Source organism: Calcarisporiella thermophila (genome assembly GCF_041956535.1).
Source record: "Calcarisporiella thermophila strain CBS 279.70 unplaced genomic scaffold VTP21scaffold_44, whole genome shotgun sequence".
Lineage (NCBI taxonomy): Eukaryota > Fungi > Calcarisporiellomycota > Calcarisporiellomycetes > Calcarisporiellales > Calcarisporiellaceae > Calcarisporiella > Calcarisporiella thermophila.
Genome location: NW_027192234.1, coordinates 21,977 through 41,503, shown reverse-complemented (window position 1 = coordinate 41,503; position 19,527 = coordinate 21,977). Strand labels below are relative to the sequence as shown.

General features: G+C 44.6%; 9 protein-coding genes across 9 annotated transcripts; 6 read left to right on the top strand and 3 right to left on the bottom strand.

Moving 5' to 3' along the window:
• Positions 1–619: 619 nt before the first annotated feature.
• VTP21DRAFT_8985 (uncharacterized protein) lies at positions 620–970 on the top strand (the record flags this gene model as incomplete). The annotated part of the gene is made up of 3 exons (XM_069399893.1): positions 620–662; positions 725–774; positions 839–970. The coding sequence occupies 3 exons, from the start codon at positions 620–622 to the stop codon at positions 968–970; spliced, it is 225 nt and encodes a 74-aa protein (XP_069245622.1).
• A 214-nt stretch (positions 971–1,184) lies between these two features.
• On the top strand, positions 1,185–1,628 carry VTP21DRAFT_8984 (uncharacterized protein; the record flags this gene model as incomplete). The annotated part of the gene is made up of 2 exons (XM_069399892.1): positions 1,185–1,458; positions 1,537–1,628. The coding sequence occupies 2 exons, from the start codon at positions 1,185–1,187 to the stop codon at positions 1,626–1,628; spliced, it is 366 nt and encodes a 121-aa protein (XP_069245621.1).
• A 605-nt stretch (positions 1,629–2,233) lies between these two features.
• VTP21DRAFT_8983 (uncharacterized protein) lies at positions 2,234–2,928 on the top strand (the record flags this gene model as incomplete). The annotated part of the gene is made up of 2 exons (XM_069399891.1): positions 2,234–2,300; positions 2,357–2,928. The coding sequence occupies 2 exons, from the start codon at positions 2,234–2,236 to the stop codon at positions 2,926–2,928; spliced, it is 639 nt and encodes a 212-aa protein (XP_069245620.1).
• A 784-nt stretch (positions 2,929–3,712) lies between these two features.
• VTP21DRAFT_8982 (uncharacterized protein) lies at positions 3,713–5,431 on the top strand (the record flags this gene model as incomplete). Its single annotated transcript, XM_069399890.1, has 1 exon — positions 3,713–5,431. The coding sequence occupies one exon, from the start codon at positions 3,713–3,715 to the stop codon at positions 5,429–5,431; it is 1,719 nt and encodes a 572-aa protein (XP_069245619.1).
• Positions 5,432–6,821: 1,390 nt separating this feature from the next.
• VTP21DRAFT_8981 (uncharacterized protein) lies at positions 6,822–8,692 on the top strand (the record flags this gene model as incomplete). Its single annotated transcript, XM_069399889.1, has 9 exons — positions 6,822–7,031; positions 7,095–7,295; positions 7,363–7,473; positions 7,546–7,805; positions 7,870–7,898; positions 7,984–8,034; positions 8,103–8,163; positions 8,238–8,548; positions 8,616–8,692. 9 exons carry the CDS (start codon positions 6,822–6,824, stop codon positions 8,690–8,692), a joined length of 1,311 nt encoding a protein of 436 aa, XP_069245618.1.
• Positions 8,693–9,022: 330 nt separating this feature from the next.
• On the bottom strand, positions 9,023–11,384 carry VTP21DRAFT_8980 (uncharacterized protein; the record flags this gene model as incomplete). Its single annotated transcript, XM_069399888.1, has 9 exons — positions 9,023–9,252; positions 9,319–9,695; positions 9,793–9,871; positions 9,943–10,233; positions 10,310–10,373; positions 10,434–10,543; positions 10,614–10,896; positions 10,973–11,028; positions 11,090–11,384. 9 exons carry the CDS (start codon positions 11,382–11,384, stop codon positions 9,023–9,025), a joined length of 1,785 nt encoding a protein of 594 aa, XP_069245617.1.
• Positions 11,385–11,665: 281 nt separating this feature from the next.
• Positions 11,666–12,181, top strand: VTP21DRAFT_8979 (uncharacterized protein; the record flags this gene model as incomplete). Its single annotated transcript, XM_069399886.1, has 1 exon — positions 11,666–12,181. The coding sequence occupies one exon, from the start codon at positions 11,666–11,668 to the stop codon at positions 12,179–12,181; it is 516 nt and encodes a 171-aa protein (XP_069245616.1).
• Positions 12,182–12,817: 636 nt separating this feature from the next.
• VTP21DRAFT_8978 (uncharacterized protein) lies at positions 12,818–16,094 on the bottom strand (the record flags this gene model as incomplete). The annotated part of the gene is made up of 5 exons (XM_069399885.1): positions 12,818–13,381; positions 13,470–14,909; positions 14,989–15,766; positions 15,828–15,994; positions 16,071–16,094. 5 exons carry the CDS (start codon positions 16,092–16,094, stop codon positions 12,818–12,820), a joined length of 2,973 nt encoding a protein of 990 aa, XP_069245615.1.
• Positions 16,095–16,903: 809 nt separating this feature from the next.
• Positions 16,904–19,108, bottom strand: VTP21DRAFT_8977 (uncharacterized protein; the record flags this gene model as incomplete). Its single annotated transcript, XM_069399884.1, has 8 exons — positions 16,904–17,041; positions 17,115–17,273; positions 17,345–17,761; positions 17,830–17,945; positions 18,000–18,282; positions 18,372–18,608; positions 18,694–18,731; positions 18,823–19,108. The coding sequence occupies 8 exons, from the start codon at positions 19,106–19,108 to the stop codon at positions 16,904–16,906; spliced, it is 1,674 nt and encodes a 557-aa protein (XP_069245614.1).
• Between the last annotated feature and the right edge of the window lie 419 nt (positions 19,109–19,527).

The window sequence follows — 19,527 nt, the reverse complement described above, 5'->3', positions numbered from 1 at the left end:
GGACCCCCCTAACAAAAAATTAGACACTTTTTTTATTTTATATCTCTTGGCTATTATTCGCATAGATATCTTTCAATAAATATTCTTTAATTATATCAAAGTGAAATATTCCGTGAGAATTATAGATAATACACTTGAGAAATTGCATTTTTTGGGTATTGTTATTTCGATTATCTTTTATTTTCACTAATGCCATATAGGCATTAAACTTTGGGACACTCCATTCACATTTGAACTTAATCTGCGGAAAATATCGTGAAAACTCATCCGTAATTTGTAAGACTTTTATATTAATAGTAGAATCTTTCGCTCCGAAATGACTCATTATGTTCTCTGCAACCCGGATTATTACCTTCAATTTGAGTTTTGGGCAGTATAAAATACATAGCTCCAAGTCAACATCCAAATGAGTCAATAAAAGTCATATGAGCAATCGTACTGTTTGATTTCTATTGTGCTATTCTCTATTAACACGGATCTCATATGTATTCTTTAAATAAATTTGAATTTCTCGAAATGATTTTTTTGAGTACTAAATTGCACTGACGACAGCTGGTATGTAGTTTGTCTAATATAAATCTACTGGAGTTCAGTTTCTTTTCTACCTGAGCCATACGAAATGTTAAGTAGAAAAATTTTCTCCGGGGTTGCCGTTTGTAGTGGTAAATAATTTTTGAGGGAGCAATTTGTTATTCTTTATAATCCGTTGTATTCTGCTGAATAGATGGAATCATTGCTCCTGTGAAAATTTTTCTTAATAAGAGTACTCTTAATGTAAGCGACTATTCTGAGATAATAGGAGATGCAATATTTATCTGTGATTTTTTATTTTCGTTAGATGACAAAATTAGTACCTAAAATTTTTGTAGCTGTTCCACCTGTTCCACGGAGATGCCTAGCGAATAAAGCAGCTGGGAATGTAGCATTAACATCTTCAACACCATCCTTTGATAAAACTGCTCGTAAATAGAATATGTGTAACTTATACCTTTTACTCATATCAAAATGGACATTGATATGTGCATTATTAGAATTCGCTGTAACTTCTTTAGATAATCTCATCAACTGGGGGAGAACTAGTTCAATATACTCCTTGACATTTGCATTAGCTTGCTGTGGTGGTATGAGACTTTAGTTGAATTTTAGCTTATTTCCTTGAGACTAATATAACACTTTTAGTGGAGATGATGCAGGGCTACGCATCTCGTTTCGATTTTGATCGTTTTGGACTTGTTCCTCGTGCAACACCACGTCAAAGTGATATCATTATAGTCGCAGGCACGCTTACTAATAAAATGGCGCCCGCTCTGCGTAAACTCTACGATCAGATGCCAGAGCCACGTTGGGTAATATCAATGGGGTCTTGTGCAAATGGCGGGGGCTATTATCACTATTCTTATTCAGTTGTTCGAGGATGTGATCGTATAATTCCAGTAGATATTTACGTCCCCGGTTGCCGTAAGTATTACAAAATTCATTTATTAAAGCTTTACCTCACGCCTCATTTTATTTTATTTTCTTGAACTATTGAAACAGCCCCTACTGCTGAGGCCCTAATTTATGGGATTATGCAACTGCAAAAGAAAATCCATAGATCGAAGTCCACCGTTTTATGGTATCGCAAGTGAGGTTTTCTTTGACAAGTTTTCGTATTATCTGAACATCCTATATCTTTTTACCGGCATGGTTGGTTGCGTATAAAATAAAAGCAGTATTTTTAAGTTTATTTTTTAGCCGGTACGAATTTTCTCTCTAAGCAATACAACTATCGAAATATATTTAACTTTGTAGAAACTTCATGCTGTTTAGAGATATGGCTATACGAAAACTGTATCTTCCTCAAGATTATAAAAAGTTTTATAATAGCTTCTAGCTCTACTTTTAAGGACGTCACTTTTTTATTTTAGTTGTTTTTTAGATGTAAAATCCCAAAAACAAATAATTTTTTTAGTTATTTCTGGAAAGTAATTATTAGCCAATTCTCATCTAAACCAATTAGAAGTTATGCTGCCGCGACTTGGTCTAATATTCTATATCTGAGGCTCATAGCATTTAATATGTAAATTTATGGAGTGTATTAGCCGAAATTTATTATACAGCGTATATCGTGCATTTTCTTTGAACTAGAAAAAAAAGGTAAAACTTTCCTATAAAACATAAATGATGATAACTAGTGTGAAATAATTATAATTGCACGTTCAACCAAAATAAAAAACATTTTGAATTTTGATCAATGCAAATAACAATTCTCCTTTTTGCAATTTTTCTTAACTTACTAAACGCAATTGAGGCAGGCCAGTGTAAGTACCAAAGGATAGTTGCTGGTCTGACGCAAATGCAGAGAGTCAATTTTAAGCATCAGTTGGAGGACAGCTCTTGGTCCCCACACCATCTGCCGGGATTCAGTGTGGAGAGATTTATGAATCCACTGAAAAGCTCAATTTCACTATACTTGGAGGAAGTTTCCTCACGGTAGGCGCGACCGGGGAATTTGTTCAAGGGGGAGGACATAGTGCACTGTCGCCAAGGTATGGACTGAGCGTGGACAACGTTGTGCAATTTACAGCTTTGACCGCCGATGGGAAGCTGCGTATGGCCAATTCACGCCAGAATAAAGAGCTCTTCTGGGCACTCCGTGAAGGAGGTGGAGAAACCTATGGGGTTGTAGTTACAGATACATATAAAACACATAGTGCACTCAGAGACCTTTTTGGACTGCCTTTTCGCGTCAATGGAACAGGCTCTGCTGCAGTTAAGGAGCCTTTGAAGGTATTCATCCGGATTAATTCTTCGCAAACGGACGCTGGCTGGGGCGGATATTTCGACTTGGTCAATAGTGCTATGTTGCTTGCGTATATTTTCCCTAGTGAAATTAAGTCTTTGGCCGCCGATACCGTTGGGCCGTTGATGGTATTTGCAAAAAAATAACCCCAAACTGTCTGTCCATGAGGATCTATTTGAAGTTTCGATTTTTATGGAGTGGCATCGACTGATTTCGCATTCGAATCCTACCAGCTTAGATACCGAACCTACTGGCGAGACTTACATCCTTGGTTTGGGGTTGATTCCCGAAGAGATTTTTTTTTGGACAATAAAAAATCCGATCAGTTCGTTGCTACATTAATAAAAATTTTGAATGTGAAGTATATCTTTGGTCATATGGTAGTAGGCGGTGTCGTAGCTAGGAATAATGGCAACAATAATAAGCCTTGCTTAAATTTGGTTTAGTAACTAGTTGCCAAATAATGAGGCCATTCTTCAATATATATTCATATATCGAAACAAAATTTACAATCTCCGTTGTATATGATTAAGGACAAAATACATTGGATCATGCAATAAAACAACGGAAAATTCGAGTAATGGATGGAAGCAGCAGGGTACTAACTGAATTGAGCTTGAATTATGATATGATGATTCGCTCAGCAACTCTTCTGATTCATGAAAACAGGCTGAGTCAACCTATTGACTACTGAAATTTACTAAAAGGGTTTTCGTAATATCATAGCCCCTTCTTGGCGGAAAAATTCTTAGCACTATTTTACTCGGTAGATCCTCTGAAAACTGCGGCTGTTTTCTCGGCTCATTCCATTCTGAGAAATTTCTTTTTTTTCTGCAAAGTTAAATATATAATAGACGTAACAATGAAATGGGGAAGAAAAACAAAAAGACTTCTTCATATAAGTTTTTAAACTAGAACATAATATTGCATATGCGGTTTGACACCAGCCTTTTCTTTTTCATTGCTTCTTCTTTGATCGTAGAAGCCCAGCGCAAATGCCGATGTTTGCCAAAGGATAGTTGCTGGCCTGACACAAATGCATGGAACCAATTTAACTCATCAGTTGGAGGGCAGCTCTTGGTCCCCACACCACCTGCATCCCCTTGCCACGATCCTAACTACAACGAAAGTGCTTGCAACATTGCGAAGCAAAAGCGAAGCAATCCTTACTGGCGCGGCGATCAAGCTGGTGCAATGCAAGGTACATTTTGGGAAATGAATGGGAATGAAAGATGCACAGTGAGCGAAGATAGAACTGCTCTGTGCCTTCCTGGTGCAATTCCGGCATATGCTGTTAAAGCCACTGGAGTATCGGATATTCAGAAAACTGTAGAGTTTGCTTCCAAACACAATTTGCGTCTTGTTGTCAAAAATACGGGACATGATTTCCTCGGTAGAAGTACCGCGCCGGGATCTCTTAGCATTTGGGTCCATTATCTCAAGAACATTACTTTCCATGATGCATTTATTCCCGAGGGCTGTGACTCAAGCGAAAAAGTTTCGGCAGTGACAGTGGGAGCCGGGACTCAATGGGGTGAGGTCTATGATGCTGCCGAGAAACTTAATCTAACGGTTGTAGGAGGAAATGCACTTACAGTTGGCGCAGCTGGAGGATATGTTCAAGGGGGAGGACATAGTGCACTGTCGCCAAAGTATGGCCTGAGCGTGGACAATGTTTTGCAATTTACAATTGTGACCGCCGATGGGAAACTGCAGGTTGCCAATGCATGCCAAAATAAGGAGCTCTTCTGGGCACTCCGTGGAGGAGGTGGTGGAACCTACGGGGTTGTAGTTACAGCAACGCACAAAACTCATAAAGCACCAAGCAATGTCTCAGGTCTTATCTTATCCGCCAACGCAACAGACTCTGCCTCATTCCAGGAGTTTTTGAAAGAATTCGTTCGAATTAATCCTTCGCTTGCAGAGGCTGGCTGGGGTGGATATTTCTTTATTAGCAATAATTCAATGCTGCTTACGTACTTCTATGCCGATGCAAACTCCTCTCTGGCCAATGCAACAGTTGCACCTCTGTTGACCTTTGCAAATAACCGCACCGGACTATCTATTATGGGGATAACGACTGATTATGCTTCCTTCAATGCATGGCATCGCAAGGACTGCGACCCCTCCAAAGATCTTTGCACTGATCCCGTCGGCGAGAATGCATTGCTTGCTTCGAGGTTGATCCCCAAGGAGAACTTCGAGAATGAAGATAAATCGAAACTATTTGTTGACACGCTGCTGAACCTTGCAAAAAAGAAGGCGATTATTGGTCATTTGGTAGCAGGTGGTGCTGTAATTCGGAATAATGGCAGCGATACTTCTGTAAACCCTGCTTGGAGGAAAGCCGTCTGGCACATTGTCGTTGCATCCTCCTTTGATGATACGGCAACAGTTGAGCAGCAGAAAGCGGCGGCAGAAGATGTGACACGTTCTGCTCAGTTGCTCAGAGATATCACACCCGACTCGGGCTGTTATTTGAACGAAGCCGATGTGAACGAACCTAATTGGCAACAAGCCTTCTTCGGGGACAATTATCCTCGTCTCAAGACAATCAAGAACAACGTGGATCCCAGTGGGCTATTTGTGTGCAGGAATTGTGTAGGAAGTGAAGAATGGTCCACTGACTTGAATTGCCCCAAAAATTGATAAAAGTTTGACTCTATGAAATAGTCTCTATTTGTATATGCTTCATTATATACCTGAATGGAATTAACGCCCATATTTTCGATCACTAGAGTAATATATATATCATATTAATAAACAAGAATATCAATACAAACGACGATGCATACTCAAAGATAACCTCTATTCCTGGAGCAGATTATAGAAAAGTTAGTGAATTGTATTGCCCTTCCTCTGAGGGAGTCAGGGATAGACAAATCGCGTCAGGAATAACATGCAATATAGAATCGAAACTTATCTAGAGTTTGCTTTAAAACGAGAGTGGCTAATTTTATTATTGTATAAACCTTCTGAATGCAATTTTATACTGTACTCTATTCTTGCTCATGTGCAATTTTCTTTCCTTTAAATGCCTATGAATCCTTATATCAAAGTATCATAGAGAGTTTAAATTTGTAACTATAATTCTATTGGATTAAAACTGCAACTCAAACTTGGATGTTTCTAGTAATTTAAAATTCTAACTATAAGCCTCAATGAGATGGATATTGAGTAGATATTAATATTTCAAGTTAAAAAGTCCCTCCACTGTCTCGGAGCTCCAGTACATATTTGGAATCAAGGAAGCAAGTTTTAATGTCGGAAACGTACGATAGAACTGTGATATCCCTAGCTTAGGTAGAGGTGTTGAGGTGAAAAAAGTTGTGAGTTAAGGTAATGTTTGTTGCGCAAGATTGAACCTTACATACCACCAAGATTTTCTATGATCATTAACTAGTCGGACGCCAGTAAATCGTGAGAACTTTTATTTTTCTTTAGAGCCAACTAACTCCCCCATGCCATCCTTTTCCAATATGTCAGCGTACACCATTTATATTTCCAATTCTTATAGTTATTTGACAAAAATTAGGTTCTTTTGTATGTCTAGTCTTTTCAAACTATGCACTCTTTAACAACGTGGACTTGGCGTTACTAACAGTATTTTTTTAAGTTGTTCAGTGGGTGTGTATATAGATTATACTTTATCCTCCCGATCCACTGCAATGCCATAGGAGAGCAACAGTAGATCTTACGTTGAAATAAGCTGGCTATTAAAACATAAAAGGATGAACTCTTTAGTTGGTTGGATTGGCGTTAATACTTAAATAACTCATCATGCTAGATTATCATCTATCCTTATTGGATTAAAATGTAAAATCCATCCATCACTTTATCACGAGATATTCCGTTACACCGAGGTACAATTGTCTGAAAATAAAAAAAAATACGGCAATTATATCGAAGGTTCGTGAGCAAAACTATGTTCTTCGAATCCCTTTAAAAGCGCCCGTGTTATGTAACTGCGCAATTTTAGAATTTTCAAAATAAATCCTATATTCTCTCACGCAAACAGTGAAGAGTGATCACAGCAAATATGAGTAGCCCGGTCTCCGAAGACGAAAAGCCATCCACCTTAGCAGAAACCGTAGTTGTGGAGGAAGGGAAGGCAGAAGACCAGCCATCTCAAGCAGATAAGAGAGGCGCGCCTCCAGTTGACTCTTTTAGAGGCTGGCTAGTGGTTCTGGGCTGCTTCCTAATCATATTCAATAATTTTGGATATATATATTACTGGGGAATATATCAGGTAAGACGGCTCGTTCCCCTTGCCTTATTGTCTCTACTGACCCACCGTATGGACGAAATGTAGGAGCATTATCTTAATGTAGAATTTCGGGGGCAAATCTCTACTCAAACCATCTCGTACATTGGCACTATACCAAACTCTTGCATGTTTATTCTGGGACTCTTCCTAGGTCCAATGATTAATCGAATAGGATATAGACGTAGTATAGTTATTGGAACTGCCTCTTGTTTCCTGGGCCTAATTCTAGCTAGTTTCCATACTCAGGTAGGCATTGAGCGGCGTAGATTGACTTCTCTGCATATTTTTCTAAATATTTTGTTGATGAACATAGATTTGGCAACTTTACCTCACTCAAGGGGTTATGTTCGGCGTTGGCAGTGCATTCATGTTCTTCCCTGCCGTTATTCTCCCAACTCAATGGTTTGAGAAATACCGTGGTCTGGTAATTTCCCATTGTCATGAAGAGATCAATTCAACTAGATGCAATGTGTTTATCCCCCTTATGTCTACATAGGCAGCGGGGATAGCGATTAGCGGCAGCGGAATAGGTGGGCTGGTTTTGGCTCCATTAATCAGATACATCATTGCAATGTTGGGATATCGCTGGGCTCTACGCGTCAATGCGATTATCAGCTTAGTCTTCCTTGGCAGTGCTGCTATACTGAGTCGTCCCCGTTTAGAAGTTAAACGGCAAGACAAAAAGGGATTAAGCTTTAAATTCTTAACTCTTCGTATTGGTGCAATGTTCTGCTTTGGACTATTCTCCAGTTTTGGGTAATGCTCGAGCGAATATCTCGTATTCATCCCATTTCATTAATTGGAGTTCCATTATCAATAGTTATCTTCCGCCATTCTTCATGCTCTTTCGTAAGTATAAATATCATCTCCCTCTGCAGTACTTTGCACTTCTTCTGCTCTCTCACTCCGTTACGCTCCTTCGCTTTCACCTTAGCCTATGCGCAAAGTATCGGTGTCAATCCTTCGGTTGCTTCTATATTGTCTGGTAGTCATCCCATTGACTTAAATGTGATGATATATGTCATCTTATTCAATATTTTCATCTGCTTCCAGGGGTTATGAGTGGGATTAACAGTCTAGGCCGTATTGTGATCGGGTATGCAGCAGATAAACTGTAAGCCGATTTTTGACTGAAAACTACACAAAAATATCGGATATTCAAAAGAAAATACTTTCGTCTCCTTACAGTGGCCGCTTTAATACTATGTTCTTGTGCGCGCTTATTGGGGGTGTGGCGATCAGCCTTATCTGGCCCTTATCTAATCAACTGGGTGTCCTGATACTGTTTATCGCGATCTATGGCATTTGTGGTGGCGGTTTTGTTTCCCTGTTTCCAGTGGCATTGGCCGACCTCGTCTCTCCTGAGGATCTCCCAACCTGCATGGGGGTCGTTTATTTCTCGCTCTTTTTCGGATCTCTATTCGGTATGCCTGTTGCAGGTGCACTCTTCGACATGACAGGACGCACCTCCTATTTACCACTAATTGAGTTTTCTGGGGGTAAGTTGCCTTTGTATCCAGGCTAGATTGGGTATATTAACGTGTCCTCACATCCTTTGCCTTGTAGCTGTGACCTTATTTGCTTCTCTTTTTGTTCTCTGGGTTCGCTTTGATATTAACCGAGGACTTTTTGTAAAAGCTTAACTGTTAGAATGCTAATTAGACTCGTGTATGCTGTATAAATATACTTTAATATAAACTAGTGTACCATTATTGCCACGATATTTGAATCCCATTTACAACGACTATTTCAATGAAGTCGCACACATCCCTCCCCCTATATATACCGTAGTTATTGTAGTTATTATTGTCATTTCTACCTCCAATTTCGAGGTTTTCATGGAACTTATTATGAGGAGATATTTAGGCGTTTATATTTTTATGCCACAAGGAAAAAAAAAAAAGAATGGATATTCAACATGGTTCTTTTGTATCTCCAACTTATGAATAGAAAAGGCGAGCAGCGCAAAACGTTTATTGCTGCAAGCTCAAGGCAGCCAACCGCTCGGCATGCTGTGGATAATTTCTAAGGAATGTTTCTTGCGCCCGTGCCGCCTCTCGATAGCTGATGGCATTGCTCAACTCCGCCTCTGTTCTTGCCAACTCAATCGAGCGCTCAATGCACTCGTTTGCTTCCGCTTGTTTACCTTGCTGGAGGAGGATTTGGGTCAGGGTTGCGAGAGCTGCGTCAGAATCAGGATCGACTGGGAGCATTTAGAGGAGGCGGTTAGATCACGGAAATAAATGCAAAAAATCTGGCGACCATTTACCTTGAAGTGCTTTTCGGCAGAGCTTTTCCGCTTCGGCTAGGTTGTGATCTCTTTGTGCTGCCAGGAGTGCTTTGTTGACATAGGGGATAGCGTGTGTGGGGTCGAGCTGATGGGCCTTGTCGAACATCTCAATTGCCGCATCGAAATTCTGCTGGTCTAAGAGCAATTCTCCGTAGTAGTTATGCACTTCAAGGGATTCCGGGAACTGCTTCTTCATCTTTTCAAACAGTGACAAAGCCTTTTCCACATTGCCGAGCTTATACTGTGCCACAGCGAATTGAATGTGCGCATAAGGGAAATCGTTATGGAGCTCAATGCTTTTAGAGTAGGCGTCGGCAGCAGCAGTGAGATCTCCGGCAATAAAGTGCTGTTGGCCCCTATTGGTAAAACATGAGAATCAATGTTGCGTTAGAAGGGGGCATGTCCAAGCTTATTTCTGTCAGGCTAAAAGTAAAGCTGTAACAAGTCTATTACCGGTGGAAATGAACGTCAGGATCATTGGGGTTAATCTTGAACGCCTCATCAAGCTGTTGGAATGCGCTAACAGGGTCGGCTAGAATTGAAGGAAACAGAGATGTTAGCATAGAGATTGTGAGGGGGCCTATTGAAGGTATCATGGCCTACATTGTTCCATGTATATGCTTGCCATTTGGATGTAACTTTTAGTGTATGTTGGGTCGAGCTTCACTGTCTCCCTAAGAGTTTCTAGTGCACCCTTTACATCTCCTTTGAGCATCAAGAAAGTGGCCTTCAGCTGCATAGCATTAACCATTCTACTACATCCAAGCTCAACGGCCTTCATGCATGCCTCCATTGACTGCTCGTATTTCTTCTCTCGCAAAAGCGATTTCGCTCGGTAATAATACGCATCACCGCTTTCTTTGTCTGCGGGCTCTTCAGCTTCTTCGTCCGGCTCTAGCAGTATGGGGCAAAATGGGTGATGAGACATAATACAAAGGCGAGGGCCGTTGTCAAGTTTTGAATGACTAACCTTTCCGAAAGGAGTCAAAATAGGTGGATATAAATGTTTTAGAAGGAAGCCGCGGTTTCTTCGTCTTAATAGGTAATGGGATCAGATATTAACCGATAAGAGAACATGTATAATAACCACTTACCGCCATGATCGCCTTGGTCTTTTCTTCAACAACCTGTTTTAGCATACGTTCCATGGAGGTCGACGCCGTCTGATTCTTAAATCCATCAAGGATGCAAGCTGCGGTGAAATCTAATCAAAAAGAGGCCGGGATATTATCATACAGAGATCTAGACATCCTTCTAAAGGAGGCATCCAATACCATGAAGAGCCTTCTCGCTCTGCCCCGATTTCTCATACGCCTGTGCTCTGCGGTTGAGAGCCTTTACATAGCTTGGATCCATGCGCAGTGCTTCATTACAGTCTGCGATCACGTTGTCATGCTCCTCCAAATTTGCATAGCAAGCGGCGCGATTGCCATAATAAACTGGATCAGGGTGGAACTCGATAGCCTTGGAATAGAACGTAATCGCTTCACTATACTGCTTCGCGCCGAACTTGGCATTGCCACGCGTTTTCAAAGTTTGCGCAGCGGTTTTTCGCTCCTAATAGGAGGGGCAGCGTTAGTTCAAGGCGTTGTAAATTGGGTGGATGCAGAGGACGGTTGGTTATATGGATTACCTTTTCAGAGAGCTTTGTAATCTGTTCTTTAGGTAGAGTTAAAATATCTTGTTCCTCTACCCGGGTAAAACTTTTTAAAACTACGGCATGAACCTATACTTCTTTCACTAATCTTACCTTCTCCCGGCGTTCTCTTCTCCCCGGGTTCCTTGTCGCCCGAAGACGGTGTCTTCTTCTTGCGGCTCTTCTTTTTTCCAGCCTGGTTCTCAGAGGCCGAAGAGGGGGAAGCCAAATACCAGATCCCAGTACCCGCTACTACCACAGCCAATGCAACGGCTGTATAAAATTTCCAATCTTTGTCCGCGAAAAAACGGCGCACATTCGACGCCCCAGTGCTCTCGGCATCCTGCTTTGAAATCACCTCCAAAGTCGCCTGTTTCGTTTTTTGATCGAACACCGAAGTAACATTCATTATTATTGCAGAATTAATGTATGTGCGTGAATAAAAAGCGTGAGATCAGCCTCCGTATCCCTCCTCATAAACCATTGACTAACTGGTGAATTTGCATAGAACACGAAAAAACGAGGATGATTAAAGAAATTCACCTGCGCCACTTGTCGTTCTCAACACTTCTTCCGTGCCGAGCCTTTCCCTACTGTTTTATCATTTCGGAACTTGTAATTTTTTTTATATATCCGCTCTTTTTTTTTTGTTGTTCTGATCTTTATTCGAATTATATCTTGATTTTCACCATGCCACGCCAACGCCGATCTGCTGCTCCCCGTCAACAAACTCGCAGTGCCTCAACGATGCGCCAGGCCCCTCCACCTCAATACCAGTCTGCCCCACCGCAGCAAACTGGGATGATGCATCCCCCTCCAGCCTCGGTCCCGTCCGTTGCTCAACCTCAGCAACGCCAACCCGGACTCTTTGCTCAAATGGCCTCCACCGCTGCAGGGGTTGCCGTTGGATCTACTGTGGGCCACACCATTGGCCACGGGATCACCTCCATGTTCAGCGGCAGCGGGCAGGAGCAGCAATCCCAGCCTCAACAACAGCAACCGCAGCAGCCGGCATACCAGCAGCAATATGAGCCAGCACAGTGGCAATACCAAGAGCCCCCGCAAGCTCGGCAGCAAGGGGCTGCCTGTGAAGCCGATGCTAAAGCCTTCACAAAATGTCTTGAGGCAACCAACAACGATATGTCTGTCTGTCAATATTATTTGGATGCTCTAAAATCATGCCAGCAGATGGCGGCCCAGTATTAGAGCGGTCCTTTTTTTTATTTTATTCTTAGATTGTCTGCATACATATTCAATAAATTGTCTCATTAGAAGCAAACTTTTTTACACGGTAATAAACTGATGGCACTTGGCACGGTTGAATCGAAGATTTTCATGGGCCAAGGCGGATCGAGGCGGAGCACCCGGGCATAATGTTAGCTCTGCTGATCGGCTCTACTCCAATCTCGATGGATGCATTAATCTTATTAAAAGTTATGATAAAAAAGACATCTCAAGTTGGTCTGCATTCATGTTCCCACGATATTGAATTGTTACATAATGATATTATCCCCTCGGTTATACAGGGTAAACCTTCTGAAATGCACAAAAAGAAATCATCAAGACGTTTTGCCTCAATGTAGAAATCCATCATGGAATGTTAGAACATGCTCTCTCTAACCACTTATAGGGTCTCGGTCGCTGACTATGGATATACGGCCATAGGCACTCTATACATCTATACTGCGCTCCGAGGAAACAGGCTGCACCAATTTCAATGACATAGAGTTGATATCGTCAACGTGGAGGCACAGGAAAACGCCAATCTGGAAACTGCAGGAGCTAAAGAATCGACGACAACGATGTGGATAGTGGAACAGCCACTCTCTTGTGCAGGGGAGATCAAGGCTGCCGCCGCTGCTGCTGCCATTCGCGTTCGAGCTTTCCCTCCCACCTTGCTATTCGCTCTATCACGGACGAAATGGCAACAACCCACTCGTCACGCTCTAACTGGGATCGTGCCTTAAAATAGATCCGCCCTTTTAGCCTTGTACTCTTGTGTTTGCTTCTCTCGCTGGAGAAGGTGGTAGGCCCACTTTTCTTCTCTCCGAACTGAAGGAATGGAATGAGCGCGGAGAAACGCGAAACTGCTGGAAGTAGAGCAATACAAAACATGCACTTCTCCTCGTCATCAAGCGAGATAACCCCATCGGCGAAAATGCGAGGCAGGAATTTGCCAGCATTTGCGGCGGGATCATCCTCTTGCGCAAAGTGGCCCGTGTACACATGGCTGCCGGCAAGAGGGATCGTTTCACGGCGATCATGAAAAGTGGTAGGCAGAGCGCGGCCAAAGTAATTGCGGGCGTAGATCCCAAAGGTGGTAAGGAATCCCCGGGGGGTGAGGACCACGAGGCGACGCTGGTAGGTGGCGCGTGGCTTGAACTTGAGATAGAGAATGCCAAATTTCTAGCGGAAGGGCAAGTAGAATCGCCAGGAGAAAGAAAAGAGTAAGCAAAAGGGGATGGAGACCATTTCCTGGGCATGGAAAACTTACGGTCAATGAGCGGCATCCATCGATGACACACCAGTGCCATATTTCCGGATCACTTATGGAGCGGTTATGACTCCATTCTTCATCTTCTTGAACATCGCGCTCACCTTCTTCATTCTCATAGTCCTTTGCACAACCAGCCTCTCCCTCTCTGTTCGCAAATTGGCGAGCTTGGTTTAGCCGCTGCAATCGCGCGCGTGCAGTAATATCCATTTGTCGGCGCTTACGCCAATACAAGACGAGGTCGTTCAGACGGCTGACCCACTCTTCCGCCATAGCTTTGGAGGATTCTCGCAGCTGCATTGAGGAGCCATTGTTAAAATGAAGCGAAAAGACAGGGCTCTCCTCCCTAGGTGGTGCGTCCTTTAAGCTAGGCTCGCGAGAAGCATTGTCTGCCTGCGCTTGACTACTCCCTTCACCTTGCGTGACTTTGGGCTGTAGATTGGGTGCATTTTTGCTTTTATTTCCGTGCGCTTTCCCCCTCCGTTTCGCCGCATTGTTCTCCATGCCCATTCTCACGCTCTCCACCTGCAGCAGATCAACCACTCCTACACTCTCCGACAAAAGGCTAGCTCTTCGCTCCACCTGCTCTTGCAAGAAATACGCCCGCCCATTCTGCAAGGAAGCCTCCTGGTGCGGTTCTATGGTATGCACGGTAGTCTCCATTTTAATGCTAATGTTTGTGCTGCTGGAGTCGGGTTTTCCTGGAAGCACCGCCTTTGACATGGGGAGAAAGAATAGAAGGTGCTCGCTGGTCATGAAGTAGTGCCTTTTGAGTTTCTTGACCTTCTTTCCCAATCGAGTGGTCTGCCGGGTCAGAAATCCCTCAATAGCAGGTGGCTCGTTGATTCGGCCGGCCTCATCCCCAGCGCTGCCCTCCAGCTGGGGAGTATCAACCCAACTGGGATAGTGAGTCCGGAGTCGCATTTCAAGTTGGTGCGTCCTTTCGTAGATTTCCGGGCCCAGCACGAAATCTCCACGCCCCATGCCATCCACGCTCAGGTCCCATCCAATCCACTCCAACCGGCCGCACCGTTTCCAACACAAAGATAAATCCTTGAAACGCCACCGGGCCAGCACCTCTGACCACACTATTTCTCGTTTTAGAACTTGCCAAATGCAGGAAATGACGGCACGTGCCGTCATGTTCGCAGTCCCCTGCTGGATCTCATGGTTGAGATGAAGTGGAATTCGGACATGGACATCCAGCTCTGGAACCGCCACGTCAAGGCACTCGGGTAGAGAGGGCCGCTGTGTCGGAGGGAGAAGCCGATGCAAGGCCAGGTACCAATCACGGTTCTGAGATTGGGTTTGGGCTTTAAGGACAAATATCTTTTCGAACCCCTCCTCGTCCAGCACAAGCTTGATCGATTTGTCGAGCGGGGAAAAAAGAGACAGCCGAGGAGCTGGATTTGTTAATGAGATTTGGTATTTCACCCTCGTCTAGACACCGGCAAAGGATGAGAACAGCGTTAGAAAGGTGGATGAGTCGGCCGACAATGGTGGACAACCAAACCGTTACCTGTCTCTTGTATAGGATTAGATTTTTCGGGTGAAGAACCACATCATATTCCCTCCATCCCTGCGACCGCCGCTGCTGTCTTTTTGCGTCTCGTTTATTGTAGAAGCTTGGCACACCAGCCATCTCAGACCACTCAATACGACATAGCAAAAACTCTCGTCTGATAACAGCATGCTCCCCCGTAATATTTAGTGCTAGCGGAAAGGGCACCAGAAGGGGTACGACGGGATTGTCTGGAGAAGTCTCTTCAGAAAAGTCGTTTTGAGAAAACACTTCTCCCTTTGGCTCTTGCTTTGCGCTACTAGACTCTTCATGCGAAGAGGGGGCTGTTTCCGGATGATCTTCTCTCTCCGGTTCCGAAGAAACGGACCCATTTGGGGGAGATGACGATTCCATTGGGGTAAGCGACAGAGATGGGTAGCAGGATTTCACGGATCGAGGAGTGATGCTACTCGATCGACCAGGCGAGTCGCTAGTATTATTCCGCTTCTCATTGAGCCGCACGGGCCGTACTCCTCTCGAGCTCCCCCTTAAAGCAGGTGAAGAAGCATATGAATGTGAGCGCACCGAGATAGCGCGTGGAAAATAAGTTTCCGCGTAATTGGGAACGAAGAATTCATCCGGCTCTTCATCCGGTGTCATATATACAGAGAGATCCGTGAGAGCAGTATGAAAGCTATCCCCTGATTGGCGTCTACGCATTATGCGTGAACCGGACATAGAGCTTGCTTCACTTCTAGGCTGCTCGGAAAATGTGACAGAGTTTTCATGGGATGGTCTATGTAAGAGATTGGCTAAGTAATCACAAGGCCTAGGGATACCATGTCGTAGAAGATTACCTTTTCTGATTATAAGGATGAGTGTAAAAACGCGACGACAGAGGACGAGGGTTAAGGCTACCTTCTTTATTCACAGGTAGGTCATTGTCGTGAGGATCGCCGAAGGAGCCACTGTTTGGCTGGGATGTAGCTTCATCTTTGGCAACAAGCTGATCAGGTAGAGTGCCCTAAGATGATAAGGCAGCAGCATTAGGCGGTAAGACTTTCATTTATTTCTTTGTTTTGCCTAAAAATAATACGAACCCCGTCATCGCCCACCTTTGCCATTGAATATCTTGCTGAATGGGGTGAAGCTTAGCTAGATTGAACAAAGACGGAAAGAGGAAAAGGATCAAAATAGATGGGGGATGGTTTTTCTTGTAGGAAGAGGGGAGAACACTTCCAGGCCAAACGGATAATGTTCATCGGAAACGCAGTTGAATATGAGGCTAAAACGAAGCATGCTCTCAATTTGAAATGTCTTTAACGCCCATGGAGATCAGCCACATTTGCCACCGAATTCCCTCCGATATTCAACGATAATTCATAATACAATACACGCTTGTACGCGCCTTGATTTACGAGCTGCAACAACTGCGTAACAAGGCATTTACAGGAATAAGCTTCCATTCCCATGGAAATGTCTTGGAATGCGTTCCCTTGGCCGCTTTATTTCACGGACCAGGATCTGGACTGGAGGCTCGTTGTGCAAGAAGAAGCTAGAGCGGCTTCAAGATTTGGGTTGAGAACTGTTAGTGAGGTTTTGCTTAACTCGCCCAGACCCTGTTACAAAAAGAGCACTGTTTATTGCACCATTATCCTAGACAGCAAGCAAATCGCAACTTTGAACGCCTTTCGAATCGAAGTCTCCAGTAGAATGATCTCTATTCCTTACCACCTCGTACCCAAGACGATTGCCAAAACAGGAAAAACAATGACAGAAAAATTAAGTTACAATATCTACCAATATTAGGCCAATTTATAGTAACTGCGTGATAATTTAAACCATATATAAGAAGGGAGAGCAGACGCTTTGAGCTAGTAGGTAATGGCACTGTAGGAGCAATGGAATCCGGCTTTTTTTTTTCCGACCTAGTTCAGAGAGCAGGACGGACCTGCGAGTCGATGTCGTGCAATTTTTGATCATGCTCAGGGTTATGGATGCGACTGTGGTGATATCCATAAAATCCGTACACAATCACACCGATGCCGAGCCAAATCGCAACACGATAGAGCTAACAAAGTAAATAGTAAAGGCCCATGGGTCAGATAAGAAGCCAGTTATGTGTCTATCCACAGTCTCATTACCGTAGCACGATCCGCAATCACTATCAGCACCAGCGAGACTGCCACCCCCAGGATGGGGAAGAGCATCCAGATGCCGTAAGCGCCGGGAATTTTGAATGCACGAGGAACATCCGGACAGGTAAATCGAAGGATGATGATACCTATATGGACGAGGAGGAACTATGTGTCCGCAGATGGCAGGATGAGTGAAAGAGATATCAAAATCAACCCGAGAGTGCTCGATAGATTACCGCAAGCAGGGTCCCCACCGAGGTCATGTTACTCAGCAGCGTGACTGGCAGAAAGCCGCCAAGCAGAGCAGACACCACTCCGCACACGATGGTTGGGAGCCACGGGGTGCGGAATTTGGGGTGAACACGGGCGAAGGGGGATGGGAGGAGCCCATCGTGCGCCATGGCATAAAAAACACGGGTCTGCCCAAGCAGCATGATGAGCATCACGGAGGTTAGACCAAAGATGGCACCCAAAGAGACAATAATGGTGAGCCACGTCATGCCGGTTGCCCGCGTGGCAGTGGCGATGGGGGACGGATCGTCAAGGTATTTGTAGTAGGGGACCACGCCGTTCATGACGAAGGCGGTCACGATGTAGAGCACCGTACATATCACCAGGGAAAGAATGATACCGATGGGAAGATCGCGTTGGGGCTGCAGCACATAGAGTGGGAATTAAAAAAAAAAAAACCTCTAAAACTACTTGGGCCTAGGGTGCTTACCCGCTTCGCTTCCTGGGCAGCCGTCGTCACTGCATCGAACCCGATGTATGCGAAGAAGACGGTCTGGGCCCCCGCAAATATACCGGAGACACCTATTCGAAGGGTCAAAGGTGAATCTATCTATGGCCCACAGAGGGGTTGCGGCAAAAGCGCAAAAGATTGTAAGTTACCGAAATGCCTCCAGTCGTCACCTTTATTTTCGGGGACGAATGGCTGGAGGTTGCTGGTGTCCACGAACTTGGCTGCGGCAAGGATAAACAAAACCACGACAAACACTTTGATGGCGACAATAATGTTGTTCGTGAACTTGCTCTCACGAATTCCGAGCATTAAAATGACGGTGAGGCCGAAAACAACCAATATCCCGGGGAGGTTGAGATAGGCTCCGGACACGCGAAACGCTAAGTTGGCCTCGTCCCAGATGACGGGGGGGCTGGTGAACCTCTCATCCACCTTTCAAACATGGAGAGCATCGGGGAAGAAGAGAGAATGAGATTTCGGTGCCGCTCGAGGCAGAGGGAAGGGTTGAGTAGCCGACTCACCTGAGCCCCGCACACCTGCAAAAAGGAAACGAAGTAGTGGGACCATCCGACCGAGACCGCCGCTGCTCCAAACAAATACTCCACCATCAAATCCCACCCTATGATCCACGCGATGAACTCCCCAAGCGTCGCATAGCTATAGGTATACGCGCTGCCGGCAACAGGGATCATCGAAGCCAGCTCTGAGTAACTCATGGCGGCAAGCCCTGAGGCCACCGCGGCAATCACAAACGAGACCTGAAGAAGCGGATTAATAGGGTCAGGAACACGGCGCACCGGCAACCTATCCCAAGGGGAGGGGAGGCCAGAAACAAAATCTTACGATGATGGCTGGCCCTGCATTGGCAGCCGCCGCAACCCCTATTGCGATAATGAAAGAGTAGAGTTAATATGGGAGTTGCCTTGCTTCACTGAGCCACGAATGCACTTTCGCCAGTGCTCTAGTACTAACCGCTCAACACGAAGATACCCGTCCCAATAATGGCACCGATCCCCACGAATGTCAAGTCGAATGCACTCAAGTCCCTCCGCAGCACATTCGTATGCTCGCCGGCATCCTCACGCAGGCGCTCCATGCTTTTGCGGGAAAAGAGGCGCCTTAAAATGCGTTGGCTTCGCGAGAGATTACCTGCGCCCGCCTGCTCTGTTGTCGAGACACCCAGCTTCTCGGCTTGCATGCCATCGTCAGACCCAGAATCGGCCTTGGCCCTGATTTTATCCTCGTCGATTTCAGACATGGCGAAAAACTAGAGGTTACAAGGAGAATACCAAAGGTTAATGGGGGAGCTTGCCATGAGGGACCACGCCTCTCTTTCTCTCTCTCTCACCGTCGCAGCCCCACTCACCTCAAATATGTGCTGGTGTATTCGGATTGTGAATGAGAATCGCGACCTAATTCAACCTGATCCAAGGCAATCTAGGATTAGCGTATATATGGGGGGCACTTGAAGACTCTCCTATCGGCTGACCTGCTTTAAATGGGTCGTTATTGCGCTTTATTATTGCTTTTTATTTTCCTGCACACTCGCGCTTCCTTACGTTCCCTCTATATATATCATGTTTCGAGGCCATCTCTCCACACTTGTCAGATCGCGCCCCCACTGGCCGGGCGATCGATTTTGTGTCAGCGTGGCTTGAGACACCGTAAATCAATCAT